At 39.2% G+C, this 15269-nt stretch overlaps 1 protein-coding gene across 4 annotated transcripts; it reads left to right on the plus strand.

Moving 5' to 3' along the window:
- The first annotated feature begins 1624 nt into the window (after window positions 1–1624).
- Window positions 1625–15249, plus strand: LOC139776682 (uncharacterized). 4 transcript variants are annotated; one of them, XM_071713546.1, is made up of 12 exons: window positions 1625–2057; window positions 3576–3686; window positions 3997–4148; window positions 6068–6134; window positions 6766–7028; window positions 7442–7766; window positions 11945–12416; window positions 12793–13125; window positions 13309–13367; window positions 13755–13927; window positions 14069–14231; window positions 14665–15249. In XM_071713546.1, the coding sequence occupies exons 2-12, from the start codon at window positions 3588–3590 to the stop codon at window positions 14719–14721; spliced, it is 2163 nt and encodes a 720-aa protein (XP_071569647.1). In that variant the 5' UTR covers window positions 1625–2057; window positions 3576–3587; the 3' UTR covers window positions 14722–15249. The 4 variants fall into 4 exon arrangements, with proteins under 4 accessions (XP_071569647.1, XP_071569646.1, XP_071569644.1 ...); XM_071713545.1 differs by lacking the exons at window positions 13309–13367; window positions 14069–14231; window positions 14665–15249 and having other exon boundaries at window positions 1648–2057; window positions 13755–13921; XM_071713543.1 differs by lacking the exons at window positions 11945–12416; window positions 12793–13125; window positions 13309–13367; ... (1 more) ...; window positions 14069–14231; window positions 14665–15249 and having other exon boundaries at window positions 1872–2057; window positions 7442–10599.
- Window positions 15250–15269: the final 20 nt, after the last annotated feature.

Raw genomic sequence — 15269 nt, forward strand, 5'->3', positions numbered from 1 at the left:
ATATGGTGTAGCCAATCAGGCCGTTACGTCGTTGTGCTTATTTGATTGTACGTACATACATACACTGTTGTAAAACAGATACACACCCGATCTAATTATTCCAAGATCCATAGATCGATGCTTGATTATATGAAACCTGATAATATGTAAAGAGAGTTAAATTAAAAACTTTTACAATTAAATTTGTAGTTAGTATTGTTAAAATTGTTTTCGTTAAACAATGCGAAAATATCTTTATAAAATTTCTCACAATGTTGTTCCTGATGCGCTTTTTCTCTCTCTCTCTCTTTCGAAAAAAAAAAGATAGCGTATGATTAACACAAACAGTTAAAAAAATGACTAAATCGATTCAAGCAGCAAAATAAAGTATTATTAGTAATACTAAAATATTGTTGGATATCATTTGAATAATAATATACATATAGACAAGAATATAAAAAAAAGAAAATATATTATAAACAATTGTACATATAATATATTACATATTATAAATTATTATTATATATTATATGTTGTATATTATAGATATTATAGATAGACTATTATATACTATATATATTATTACAGACAAATATATAAATAAAAAAATATATTATAGACAATTATATCCATCTCAGTTTTTACATCAAAATGAATGAATGTCGACTGTCGCCTTTTTTTTTACTATGATCAAGAAATCTCATCTCTCGTACTACTTCGCGAAAAATACAAGTAGTGCAAAATACGTCAGAGCGGGCGATATCGCGACGCCCATGCGTCTAAATATATCGATCAGTAAATAGATTCTACATAATTGACATACTTGGTACACATAATGTCGTTGCGGACACGTAAATACGCAAGTATCTTATTAAAATCATCTCTATTCCACTGTAATTAACGTGACGCAACCAAGATGTAAAAATTGTAAATAATCAGCGCTTAAATTTTGGAGAATTTTGGGATCTGATCGGATATTAGTGCGTTGTCGCTATAAGAAGATAAGTCGGAGATTTGCACAATCAAACGGCTGTTCCCAGATAACAAGCGTATTTAACAACCATCTCAAAGACATCTTAAGAACGTTATTATCTGAGTAAATGCGATCAATATATTCAGTTCTTCTCGCATCCCTGGTAAAAAAATTTCTCATATTTTCTCAGAAACTTTGTAAGAATTGAGACTTACGAAAAATTCTGAAAAAATGTATAAAATTCCTGAGATACTTTCAGAAATATTTGGATGAGGATTTTCGGAATATTTCAGTATCCGTATGTGTGAAAATTTCTGACAAATTGCACAGATTTTCTCATATTTATTCAGACTTTTACAAAGATGATTTGAAGGGAAAAATCTGAAATAATTTGGTCAATTAATCGTCAAGACGTTTCGACCATGGGTTTTGGTCCTTCTAAATTGATTAATAAATTAATAAATTCAATTTAGAAGGACCAAAACCCATGGTCGAAACGTTTTGACGATTAATCGACTAAAACCATTGGTCGTATTGTTATGACGATTAAAAAATGATAGTAGGGTCGATTAAAAAAGTCTTTACTGTTATTTGTATGTATTTTTCTTATCGCGTCAAGATATGAAGTTCATTCTTCAGCGTGTTTTTTTCTGCAATACAGTCGAGAATTGAAGACGCAAGTTTGGGCCCTCCTTTCGGGAGCATTATTCCCGAAAGGGAAGGACCCATTCAAACTTACGGATCCGTCGGGGATCCGCGGAGGCGGGCGTAATTCGCCACCGGAAATCGAGGCTCAAATCCAATATAGATCGATCAGTAAATAGATCTCGAGCCGGCGGCGCGAGAGCCGCGCGTCACCGGCTGCTCGTGCCCCTCGCTCGTAGTATTTGCAGCTTGCAAGCTCCGCTGCGTCTTGCCCTCTGGCAAAGCCTGTCGTGACACCGTTTCGGCCGTATTGCGCCGGGCAACGGCCGGGCCCGGCCCGTCCTTCCGTCACCCGTTCGGCACTTTATTCCGCCGCGCTAGTATTCTCGCACGGCTCGCCGCCGGCTCCAGCGGCCGTTCCGCGGCGTTTCGGCCGTGTGTCACGCACCCAGCGAATGCGGTGAGTCCCCCGCACGTGCAGCGATCTCGCATCTCGCGCGTGCACCCCCGTCCACGCGCCGCGCGGCGCGGCGTCGCATATCCGATCGACCACCAGCCAACCCCCCCGACTCGTCTCCTTGGGAAAAGCTCCGTACCCCCGCATTAGCTATAAGCTCGGCCCGCCGCGCTCTCGGCAAGTAATATACACAACACCACCGAGCACTGCCGAGCAGGATATACCGTACCCGTCGGCATACACTCGGGACCACCTCGTCACTCGTCATACACTCTATATTCGGATGCCCGCCGCTTCCGGGTCGGCATAGCGCGAATTCGCGCGGCTCGGCGAGGCTCGGCTCGGGAGTAAAGCGGAATTTAAGGAAGAGATCGCGTCGGGATTACGCTACTTATGAATTTGCGAGAAAGACTTTGGACCGTATGACGATTCGCTATACGAAAGTTGAATCGTCTGAGTCGAATATTTCCGGCGAGTCGCGTACATGTCGCGAGTTTACTCGATGAACGCGAGATCTAGGAAGCGAAATCGGACGAGATCACGACGCTTTCGATTCTTGCGTAAAACTCCGGCATTCGCGCGAATGTATATATTCTCGCTTTCACTTGACGATGTTTTTATATTTTGTAAAGAAAGAAAGATGCGTTGTGCAAATTAAGCTGTGTTTATTTCAGCAATATTGATTTAGCAATTATGACTAGAATTAATATGAAGATATCATCAATCACTTGATGACGACGTTTGATTTCCTCACACGTTGCTCGTTTGTCGGTTAAAATCTATTTGCCGGTTTAAGTTCTATTTAAGATTTATGATTATATTTTTAGACATATACCTTACCTTGGCACTTCGCGACTTCGCGTAACCGGAATCGTTGACCCCTCTCTAAATGACGCATATTTTTCATCGGGATATATAGTATTGTTTACTTCTTCGGTTGCATTCGTAAACAGCGTTAAAATAGTACTGGAAATTGCATATATTCGACATTTGCGTTGTCATATCACTATTACGCCTTGCCAAAATCCTGTTTTTGGCAAAAACAAATTTTGTATTCGAATCTTACGTAATAATCCAACCAAACTCGAAGTATTTAAATATTGTCGATTAAAGACAGATAGGACAGATAAAGACAGATTTATGACAGATAGGAAGAATATATTAGGGCAATGCATGTGATGTTAAAAAAATAGCAATTAATTTATTTAATTATAAAAGGACGATACAGAATTTGAGGAATACTTGCGATATAATCGATTGATGTAATCGCTCTTTCCTTCGCGAACGCATATAATTCCAATTTAGAATATCTATTTGAACGTAAGAGTTTCCTAAATAAATAATATATTACAGTTTTTTGCTCACTTTGTTAGTTAACAGCCGATTAACAGCCCGATTATGAAATCGATTGTAAGGTCCAGGATCCTGTAAAAAAAAATTTTGTTTACCACGATTAGGATACATTTTTATCGATACTTTATCGCCTTATTGTAAAAATAAGCCTGTCAGATATAATTTCAGATGTAGAGCGTCATGGCAATCAGCATAAAATTTACAAAATTTGACAACACACCATGGGGCTTTCGACTAGCTGGTGGCAGCGATTTTCCGCAGCCGCTTACCGTTATCAGAGTGAGTTTTCTATTTCTCTTATCTAGCGATTATTGATGCTAATGAGGATATTAAAATCATGAGATTATAATTCAAATAATATTAGCTACTTTTATATTCCGAACATGAATACAAAATCGGACGTGGTAATTCTTCTTTGAATCAATTTAACAATTTAATTATTATAAATATCATATTGTTTTTATCATTCCCTCTGCGATTGAATCCAAAAGCTAAAAGAGTAGAATAAAATCAGGATTGAGAGAATCGAGCGGGATAGGTTGAATTTTTGAAAAGGAGCAAGACGTAAAATGTGAAACGTGATCTACAGGTCATGGAGGGAAGCCTGGCCGAATGTATGGGTTTAAAGGTCGGCGATGTCGTAGTAAGATTGAACGATCAATCGATTAGCAACTTGACTCACGGACAAGCGCATGAAGCATTAGTACACGCTGGCAACAATTTCGTTTTAGCCGTGCAAAGGTAAGTCTCTTGCGACGATGATCGATTATGAGACAGGGAAGATTCAGTTATACTAGTTATAGCATATATTGCATCTTTTATGCAGTCTTGCCTGGTGGAAAAATGTCTCAGAATTTTTCATATTATTAATCGGAATTTCTATAAAAATTTTCAGATTTTCTTAGAATGCTCAGAATTTTTCAGATTTTTTTATACGAATTGGAACGTTTTTCAGAAAAACTCTGACAAAATATTATAATAATAGAACATTTCAGATTTTTCTCGCCGACACACCTTTGTAAAAATCTGAATAAATGAGAAAATCTGTGCAATTTATCAGAAATTTTCACATACGGATACTGAAATATTCCGAAAATCCTCCCAATTATTTTTGAAAGTATCTGAGTATATATATATTTTTTCAAAATTTTTTATAAGTCTTAATTCTTACAGAGAAAATATGAGAAATTTTTTTATTAGGGTTTCTTTTGAAACGTATTTTACACACAATTGTAAATACACACGTTCACATAAGAACTTGTAACATAAGAGAAAGAAGCTATAAAAATTGAGATGTTTTTAATTTCGTGGATTACATCATTTGAAATATTGCGATGGCTAATGTTCCTCCAACCGTTTAAGGGTCGGTTGTTCCAACTTGTTGGTAAACTAACTAATAGTTAAATCATATATGTGTCTTTGTTTTTCCTTCAAGTTAAACAAGGATAGACATATGATTTAACTATTAGTTAGTTCACCAATAGGTTGGAACAACCAGTCTTAAATGTTTTTCTTTCGTTTCGTCTGTACTTGATAAAATTACTTGATAAAAAAACCATTTTACCCCGTTGGACTATTCAAGAATATAAGTTAATTAGATTCATGCGTACACACACATAATGTTTACATTGTTATACTGACAAAACAGGAAATGGAGATAAATGCCCGATCGCGATCGCGGTTGCACCGCGGCCAAGACGAGTAAGCGGGTACATAAATGCAACAGCTATGTCGACCGCGGCTCGTATAAATTAGGTTCTTGTCCCATACGGTCTCTCCCGGGAGAAATCGCTCTTAACCAATATTAGTTCCCGAGATTATTGATATTAAAGTTGCGCCATGTGTCGAAACGGCGAGCAAAATACTTTTGATAAATGCGCAATTTGCTAAAGAATCCCGATTATCTATTTTTTCTTGCTGCTGCATACAAATACATAATTAAATCTAATAAAGTATATTGTATACAATATATATATATATATATATAATAAAAAAAATAAAAGATGAAATATATATAAGAGGAAGATGAATATAAAATATTTGAAATACGTAATCAATCTTTAAATATTATGCAACTTCTGACTGAACCAATGTAGCATATAGACATAGAGGCATCCGAAAGTGCGGAAGAACTGGCCAAGGCTGTGCGAATCCTTTCGATCATCTTACGTCGTTACCAAGATCGGATTTAATTTCGGATCGCGATGGCCGAAGGCTGTAACGAATTTAATGAGTCCTCAAGGATCTCTCGTGCCTAACGAGAGAGCCGTACCGGGCGGCGCGCGTCATTCATCGCCGGCATACTCTCGGTAATAACTTCGGCGACGCGCGGCAAGAATATCCCGGCGTATGAGCTACGTGTGTGGCAATGTATTGCATCACCTATAAATAGGTGACCCAGAATGAGAGATCTGTTTATCATTGGTCGGCGATTTTATTGCTGGTCCCCGGTCGCCGGTCGCGCCCCGTTCTCTCGCCGTTTGTCGCATTCGCGAGATCCGCTATATCCGCGCGGAGAGCGCGAGAGAGCGCGAGACCGACACCCGGAATCCGCGCGCGCGGTGCATTCGGCATATAATCCCGGTATCCGCGCGCATAATCGCGCACCGCGAGCGGGAGAAAGTCTATTTTCTTGGTCGCTGTGTTTGTTGCTTGCGCAGAGAGGAGGAGGCACGAAAGGCAGCCGAGGCGATATCGGAAGAGAACATCGTCCCATATAAGATCGCTGTGAGTATATCCGTGAGATGAAAGGTAAACAGCATCCCTGTGTGCGTGTTGCACTCTTAACTGGTGACAAGGACTCTTCGACCATTCATTTCCATCTTTTTCCCCGGAGCACATCTGGTTTCTTTCCCGCGTACTTTCTCACGTCCACGAAACTTGAAAATCTTTTACGTGAATTTCTGAAGAGAGAGACTTTCTTCTCGTGGATTTAAAAACTATATGAGAAAAAAATAAGTGTTCACGTCGCCAAGTAAGAGTTAAAAGAATCGGCCTTTTTCTCCCATTTTCCCTGATAGATAAGAAATGTTTAAAATTGATGTGAAAAATATTCTTATAGAATTTGAAAAAAATTTTATTATGCAACAAAAATTTGTTATATCACGATTCTTAAAAGATCTGATTTGTTATAATAAATTAAGTATACTAACTCTCTTGAATGCTCTGCTCGTAACAGCACGATTCCTATTTGTTTCCCACCTACGATTGAAAAAAAACGCGATATTTTTCACCGGAAGTTAAACCTCGGCTTTCATCGGGTAAAATCTTTGATCTCGAATCCGCTTGACATTTAAAGAGAGATATGGTGTACCAGAGAAAGTGGCGACGAGACGATGACGTCGAGTTTGCTTATTAGCTTGCAGACTTACCGCCGGTCTTCCCAGAACAGATCTTAAAGGAGGAGACAGTGATCGAGCGGTACGAAGAGGAGAATACCGTCGACGTCGTCGAACCGTTGTCCGCCGAAGACGAGATCAGGCAAGAGGAGAATAAGCTCGCGGAGGAGAAACCGGTGGACGCCAACAGCGAGATCGTGCCCAACAAAAATCTCACGGATGACGAGATCGCTCAGCTGATCCTCGAGGAGGAGGAACTCTTGTCTGATAAAGGATTATTGGGGTACATTTCCACGATTGTCGAGTCCAACTGATGATAACACCGCGCGATTAAAGATTTATTCATCCCCTTATCATCTTTTCACTTAAAGAGTTCAAGCAAAAAATTCTTTCAGTAATTAATCAAAAACATTTGAAACATATAAGAATTTTAAGCAGTAGTTCTAAAAAGATGTCAGGATATATTTATATTAATTATTAAAGTCGGACACTTTGTTTATTCGTTGCAGAATTCTCAGTTTGAAAGTAATAATTAAAATTAATTTCGAGAATATGTAGAACGTGTATACATATATTCTCTACGAATTTTATAAATTACTTTTTATTAGTTTATAAATTAATGTTAAATAAAATACAGATAATTCTTTTCAATAATAATAACGATAACTTTCTCCGCGTCTTTGACGCGGTTAACAGAGTAAACTTCAAGAAATTAAGACCGCGAGCCTCGATCCTGAAAGATTCGAAGGTTCTGGAGGAGCTGCAGCACATCGCGATAGCCGAGCCTGAGAGGGTGCAAGAGTTGAAGCGCGCCTCCACCTTCCTCCAGAAGCCCCAGCGACCGGTGCCGAAGTCAAAGAACGAGCCGAAGGTTGAAGAGGACGAGGGAGAGACTTACAGGGTCGTGATCAAGAAGCAGGACAAGAAGACGGTAATCGCGCGTCTCGTGGAGAAGGGTCTGTTGCCGCCAGGATCGGAGGCGACCGTCGCCAGGACACCGGAACCGCCGGAACCGTCCGAGGTAAAGATGCATGAAACGGAAAAACTCGAAGAAAATCGTCCCCCTGCCCTGTCCGATTCAAGTTCCTCGTGTTCAACCTGCTCTCTCGATAACACTGATAATTCATTGTCGCCCCCACGTCCTTCGGAATCCGATTCGAACGAATTTCTCACCTCTGAGGATCACCTGGCGCGTCATGCGACATACAAATGCAAATCGAAGCTCCTTCATGTCAAGCCGAATCAGTCTCGAAGACACAGTTCCGCCGGCAGATACGACGAAATCGAAGCGAGATCGCTTTTCAAAGGTCGCTACCTGGAGAACGTTCTTCGCGGTTACGCTCGTTCCTGCATTCTTCGCGATCGACAAGTCGACGAGTTCGCGAAGACGAGATCGGGAAGCGTACACTTTAGAAAATGTGATTTGTTAAAAAATATTGGCCTCGATGGCCTTTCGTCGAGCGAGACCAGAAAGAGGACGAGCAGGTGCGCGCGAGCGCATTACGCCGAGAGGATTCTGCTTCGAAATGTCAGCGCTGTCGCTAGACACTTTCGTTCAAAGCCGAAGACGACTCGCGTCCGCGCCTCCAGAATGAAGGGAAGATATCTGGCGACATATCTGAGACACGAAAGCATCCGGCTGATGTCCCTGATTACGACACTGTTCCAGTTTTTGTTGCAGAGACCAGGCGTCTCCAAATCGTCGAACTTGTCAAGGATTCACGAGCGACGTTCGAGTTTCAAGGGTCGCTACCTTGAACACGTTCTTCAAAAGAATGTCGCTCCTATTCTCGAACACGTCAAGGAGACGTGCTTCACCGATGATCAACCGAAGATGATCGAAATAAAGAAACAGGACAGGCCAAAATCTACAAGAACGAAAGGACGTTACGTGGAAAAGTGTCTCCATCGGCAGAATCTGCGCCTGAGATCCGCGTTGACGAACGTTCTTGATCACGTGAAGAACAGTCTCGATAATCTCTTCGTCATCACCGCCACATCATCGAAAATGAGACGCACGATGAGAGGTCGATACTTCGAGCGGCTGGTTCGCAGAAATCTCGAGATCCTTGAACTGTTCGTGGAACACGTTCGTTCCAGAATCTCCGAATGGGTCGAGGAAGGTTTGTTGTGCACATCGCGAAATGAATTTCCCGTCGTTACCATCAATACCTCTAATTCCATTGCCGACGATGCAATTCCAAACAAGCAGCAAACTGATAAAGGCATCTTAAAGATCTCCGAGTGGCACGAAGATGGTCCGTCCTGCCCGTTGCAAAAGGAATCGATCCTTATCATTAACACTTCCGACAATCTAGATCCGAATGAAGAAGAAATTGCTGAAAATGGATGCAATATTCCCGAAAGCAATCCGGTCTCGTTCGAAGAAGCTGATGAATGTCCCGACTCGGCCAAGCCTACGAACGTGATCACAGAAGAGGAAGATACTCTTTCAAAGTTCTTGCAGTCCGCTGAGGATTACGTTTCCACCGAGGTCTTCCATCGTGGTAGCAGACGACTCTCAAAGTCGCGTAAATCCGTCGATATCACCGCCAAAGAGGACGATAAGGCACTATCGAAATTCCTACAGTCGGCCGAGGATTACGTTTCCACCGAGGTCTTCCATCGTGGTAGCAGACGACTCTCAAAGTCGCGTAAATCCGTCGATATCACCGCCAAAGAGGACGATAAGGCACTATCGAAATTCCTACAGTCGGCCGAGGATTACGTTTCCGCCGAGGTCTTCCATCGTGGTAGCAGACGACTCTCAAAGTCGCGTAAATCCGTCGATATCACTGCCAAAGAGGACGATATGGCATTATCGAAATTCCTACAGTCGGCCGAGGATTACATTTCCGCCGAGGTCTTCCATCGTGGTAGTAGGCGACTCTCGAGATCGATCAAGCGAGAAGAGCAGGGAGAAGAGAATGTTCTGTCAAGTGTTCTCCGCTCGACCGGCGATTACGTATCCAGCGAGGTGTTCCATCGCGGAAGCAGAAGATTGTCAAGGTCGTCCAGGAGGGAATCCGTTTCCCTCGTGACTCCCGCTTCGTGGGGCGGTTTGAAGAGCATGCACTTCAATCTGCCTTGGTTCTCATTCAGGATGACCGAGAAGAGCAGCGGAGAGTGCGAGGAGAAGATCAATCCCGAAATCGAGCGCGACAATCGCAGATTATCGTTCGTACCGACGATTCTCTATCAGGGTATCACGAATCAGATCGGTATTGATTTCACGAAGCTGGCGGTTTATGCGTTCGTACCTTGTACTTCGATCATCCTTCTGTACATGTATAAGTAGTCATTGTCATCTAACGATCGTCTGAAAACGTTTATATCTTGTTTCTTTTGATGCTGCTGATATAATTAAACTGCAGATGTAATTAGAATCGATCCAAAACTCAGTTTTGAATTCATTTAAGAATTCAATATCACGTCAGTTTGTTAATTTCAATACGAATGAATACGAATACGCCTATCCCGTGATTGTATTTAGATTTAATTATAGATATCACTTGTCCCGAAATGATTCTAACTGACCTCAGATTATTGTTATACATCTCTATATTTGTTCTAGAAACTCTCACAGATACTAGGTCATCGTGGATCACTGACATTCGTATAAAATGTCTCGTAAATGTGTCCTTGAATTTCACTGTAACCGTATGTTTGGTTTTTTGTTATTAAAATAAGTGTTACCAGAGTGAATTCACTGTAGAATAATTGGAATGCAAAGGTAATTAATGTGACCAATTCAATACACAAGCGAAAAAGTGTTTAACGTTTTCCTTATGTGATTCCTCAAATGTGTGAAATATGTTAATATGATTAAATATTGAAATGATTAAATGTTGAAATGGGTTATTTATACTTAGACTTCCTTATAAATTTCTTTATCGATCAACCTTTTTACATAACAAAAAAAGAGCAAAAAAAATTCGAAATCTGACGTTTTATTATACGTATCGTACCCCCAGAAGAATAGAATACTGTTACAACTAAAAAAAATCAATTTTGAGTTAAGTTTACAAAAAGTATGCCTAAAATGTTACCTACGTTCTATAATACCCAGGTATTACAAATTTATGCGAAGTCCACTGCAGAAGTGTCGTTATTCTTTTAAACCGGTTATGTTGCGGTTTCCTGAATGAATAGTGTCATAAGTGAATTGATAAGTGAATCACGGTAAACTTCTTCAAGAAACAGTATACATTTCATTATATCAAAATATCGTAATTGTAATTGCTTTATATGTTTATCATAGTCACAATTGAATTAAATTTGTTTTTCCTCTCTCCTAAAAATTGTGAATTTTTTAGTTATAACAGTGTTCTTCTAGGAGTGCGATATATGTACTTTAACTCGTATTACAGTTTATTTATTTTGTATCGCTATTCTAATTATTTAGTATTTATTATTGATTTGATGTTCATTACCTATACGTGTGTTCCTTATTATAAAATACTATATCTATTTAAATTCTACATAAGTGCCAATTTAATACAGTATACTCTAAATACAAGACTTCCAATTTGGTTATTTAAAAAGGTAAGTACATATACGATATTGTATTTTTTTAATGGTTTCTTAAATAAAAATTTATAATATTTGTCAATTATCATAAAAAAATAGTCACAATTCTTGAATATCTTACATACAATTTTGTTAACGAAGAGATAAGTTCGTCAGTTAAAGTTATTTATTGTTTAAAACAATGTCGAAAGAGATATTGTTTTGTTATTTTCAAAAATAATATTTTTTAACAATTGCATGACATTAATATGTAGATAACATTTCCCAGATGAAAGTAAGATTAATTTTTCTGTTATCGTTGATCTTTTAGATTTACGAGTTTTTAAAAATATGCTCTCTTTTTCTCTTTATTTTACTACAAGCTAAAAATTACTACAATTTGTAAGATAGTTTTTGACATATATGTGTCTATGTTTCGTTTTGCTGTAAACAATCATTTCTAGTTATTCAGATAAAAATTTTAAAACATTTAAAAATCTTATGAAAGATTAGATAGATTCTTCTATAGATGTTTTAAAGATTTAAATAATATTCTAAAGTTTTAAATAATGTGTCAGAAAGAATTTTGCAAATATTTGGAAAACTAAGAAACTTCTGTCATCTAAAGACAAAATTCTTTACATGCTTGTCCAATATATTTCTACAATCTCAATCTTTCTCACGATTTAGACAACGACTCCAGCTGCGACACCGGAGCTCGCATGCAGGGCAGAGCAAGAGGGAAAATCTGATTCACGTCCCGTATCAAAGGCAGAAGGAGAAAAGAAAGGCGACGAGGTCGACGAGATCAAAGCGGAAGAGAGACCAGAGTTCAAGGAGGAGGATCATCGTCCCGAATCTTGCGAGGCAAGATCAACGCAGGACGAGCAAGTAGCGACCGAGGAGGACTCGAGCGTCTCCACGACAGATCCGGCTGCGGCAAAAGCCAATAACGAGAAGATCAAGCAACTGGTATCCACGGAGATCGGCCTCGAGCAACAATTGGAGAACGTGCAGCGACAGTTGCTCGCTCTGAAGCAGCTACCGAGCGAGATTGAGAATCACCTGAGGATCGTGTCCGAGCAACTGCACAAGATCATGGAGCTCAGCGGCGTGCAGCGGTCCGTTGGCAACGGAAACGGTGGCCGCCGCGGGTCGTCAGGTGACCGAGATTCGTAATCGCGTTCAAAATAGCCAGAGCGGACCTTGACGATTATTATCTAGGCATATTTTTGAGTTTCGTCGCTGTGCGACGATTCGATTCTGAGTGGGTGCCAGTTCTCGCGTCCGTCATTACATTAAAAAACGAGATTCGCGTTCTATCGAAATTAAATAACTTTATTTCCCCCAGCAAAAGATTTCTTTCACAACTTACTTTGTAAAGGAAATTTTTAACTTGTTTATATTCATATTCAGATTAATTTGAATGTATAAAAATGTAGCCTCGATTAGATGTAGAATTTTTAAAATTTTTACATAGAAATTTGAAACTTTTCCTTTTTGATAGCGCGCTTTAATTTTGACTTATTGTCATTCAGAGGAGAATGTCGCGCCGCGGCGGAAGGATGAGGAAGAGCTGGAGGAACAGGAGGAACAGGATACTGACGAGGAGGACGAGGAATTTACGGAGACTTACGATTACATCGAAGAGATTGCGTGTTTGGAGCGCAAGACGTCATCAAGGTCAACGCCGCAAGTGATCGAGCCTAGCGATGACGAGGGGGAAATGGAAGAAGAGGAAGCGGAGACGAAGGAATTGGACGGTATGATTTCCGTGAAGAGCGAGGACGAGGAAGGAAGTAGAGTGAAGAAATTCATCGTTTCCTATGAAACTAAGCTTCTGAAATCGCCCAGTCCGGCACCATCGCATGGTGAATATTTTTTTCATTTTATCATGCATTAACTATATTAAATTTTGCGAAAACATTCTAATTAAACGATGAAATGTTACTTCATAATAACGCAAAGTTCCGCGATATTAAAAGATTTTTCGTTTATCATACTTAAGATAGATATGAGATAATGTTGTCAAATACAACAATGCTACATTATAGGAAGTTTCGAACCAGATCCTAAACTGTCACCAAAAGACCAAGTTATACAGGAATTGCAGGTACCCCCGATAAATGGAATGATTCGTGTTCTACCTAGGTTGAAATGATAATCGTACTGTTCTCCCTTTTTATTGATCGTGCTAAAAAATTACAGACTTGTCAAATGTTAATGAAAGTCCACCCTGTTTCGAGATAATAATTATGTAAATGCACGATGAATCGAATTATATGTATTTTTTTTACGATTGATATCCCTATTTTGTGAATTTATCGTTCCTACATCACCTCTTTTTGCTATAAATCGATTTTTGTATTGATATCGAAAGGGTATATATATGTGTCGTGAATCCGAATTTCGTAATTTTGTTTTCTTTTACGCGACCGATGCATGGTGAACGTTTTCGAACCTGAACAAAGTCGTTAACTTGTCGAATTCTAACTTTCAGCAAAGGGTGCACAAGAAAGGCAAGAAACCCTCGCAGGAGCTGTGGCCCCAGGCTAAGCAACTCGAACTTACGCAAGGTCGCAGATGGAGATGCCCGAACGACTTCTTCAACGACGAGATGATAGCGGAAGTGTTGTCCTCCCAAGCGGAAGTCATTCGCGGTAAAGCGATGGGGTAAGAATAATTTTACGACCCTGATAAAAAAATTTTGAAACGAGTTAAAATTGTACTACAAGATGGAAAGAATCCCGAGAATAGGTATTCACGATTGTTCTGATCCCAAGTAAAAAGGTTTTAAATCGATCGATTGTACAGAGTAAACTTCAAGAAGTTTGAGAAGACGAGCTTACCAAATTATGATTACCTGATGAATTCGAGTGTTTATAAGATGATTCATAAAATGGAGCGAGAACCGAAAAGGGGCATCCCCGCCAGACCCCCTAAAGTCAATGCGGCGGAAGATATAATCGAAAGAGTTGTAAGCGTCTCTTTGTAATTTTTCACGGCCGTCAATATAAATCGCTTAGACAGAATGGAGGTGATGATAATTAATTGTGAAGTCGTGACAACCGAAATATTTCTTAAGCGATTTTAAATGTGTTTACGGAAATATTTTAATGAAGCTGCCGGTAGCAGATACTGCCAATTAATCATTGTCATCCCAATATAATTGTGTGTTATTAGATCCCATAAATATCAAATCTTATCTGATTTCAAACTAACTAAAATTAAACAGATGATATAATCTGTCTGAGTAAATAATTCCAAACAAAATAACTCAATCGAATTAAAATTAAGTAGTTTAACATTTATTAAATTAATTAAATTAAGGTAACAAGACTACTTTTATTCCAATATTATTATTAACCGAGGGAGAACAAGGAAAATCTAATTTCTTAATATATTTTCAGAAATCACCGGCGTTGAGTGTTGTAGACGACAGAAGCGCTCGAAGCGTCAGCCACTAATGCAGCAGCGTTCATAGATCAGAATGTAATATATAATTCATACGCGAAAAATCTAAAAATCATGTTTGAAGGATGTATTAAATCCATATATCTGATAAATTCAAGGAAACCGTTAGAAATTATTAGGAATGCAATTATCTGGCGTGTTGATCGCGTTTGAAGAATGTTACCGTACTATCATCGAGATACAATGTGGTTGTAATAATTCTAAGCACGTGTGTGTGTGTACGTATGTTCGTATTCAAATCGCCTCGAGAAAGATTTTCCCCGCCGGCACACTGCACGTATCAAAGAGATTAGCCTTTTTCTGTAAATTTACACGCGCGTTCGGATCAATTAATTCAACAAATATGTAAATGCGCCAAAGCATGGTAAATGTAATTAATTTGCGAATTATAGTATGTGAATTCAATTAATTTGCGCAAATGCAGCTATACCTTGTTACTGTACATTTTTCTATAGTTGTAAACTGTAAAATCAAAGAATCTTACATCCTGCCGGAATAATCAAGCATTATACTCCTCAAAATGTATGGTATTATTCTTTTA

Source organism: Temnothorax nylanderi, unplaced genomic scaffold (assembly GCF_030848795.1).
Source record: "Temnothorax nylanderi isolate EJ_2023f unplaced genomic scaffold, tnyl_v1.0 TNYL_tig0125_pilon, whole genome shotgun sequence".
Lineage (NCBI taxonomy): Eukaryota > Metazoa > Arthropoda > Insecta > Hymenoptera > Formicidae > Temnothorax > Temnothorax nylanderi.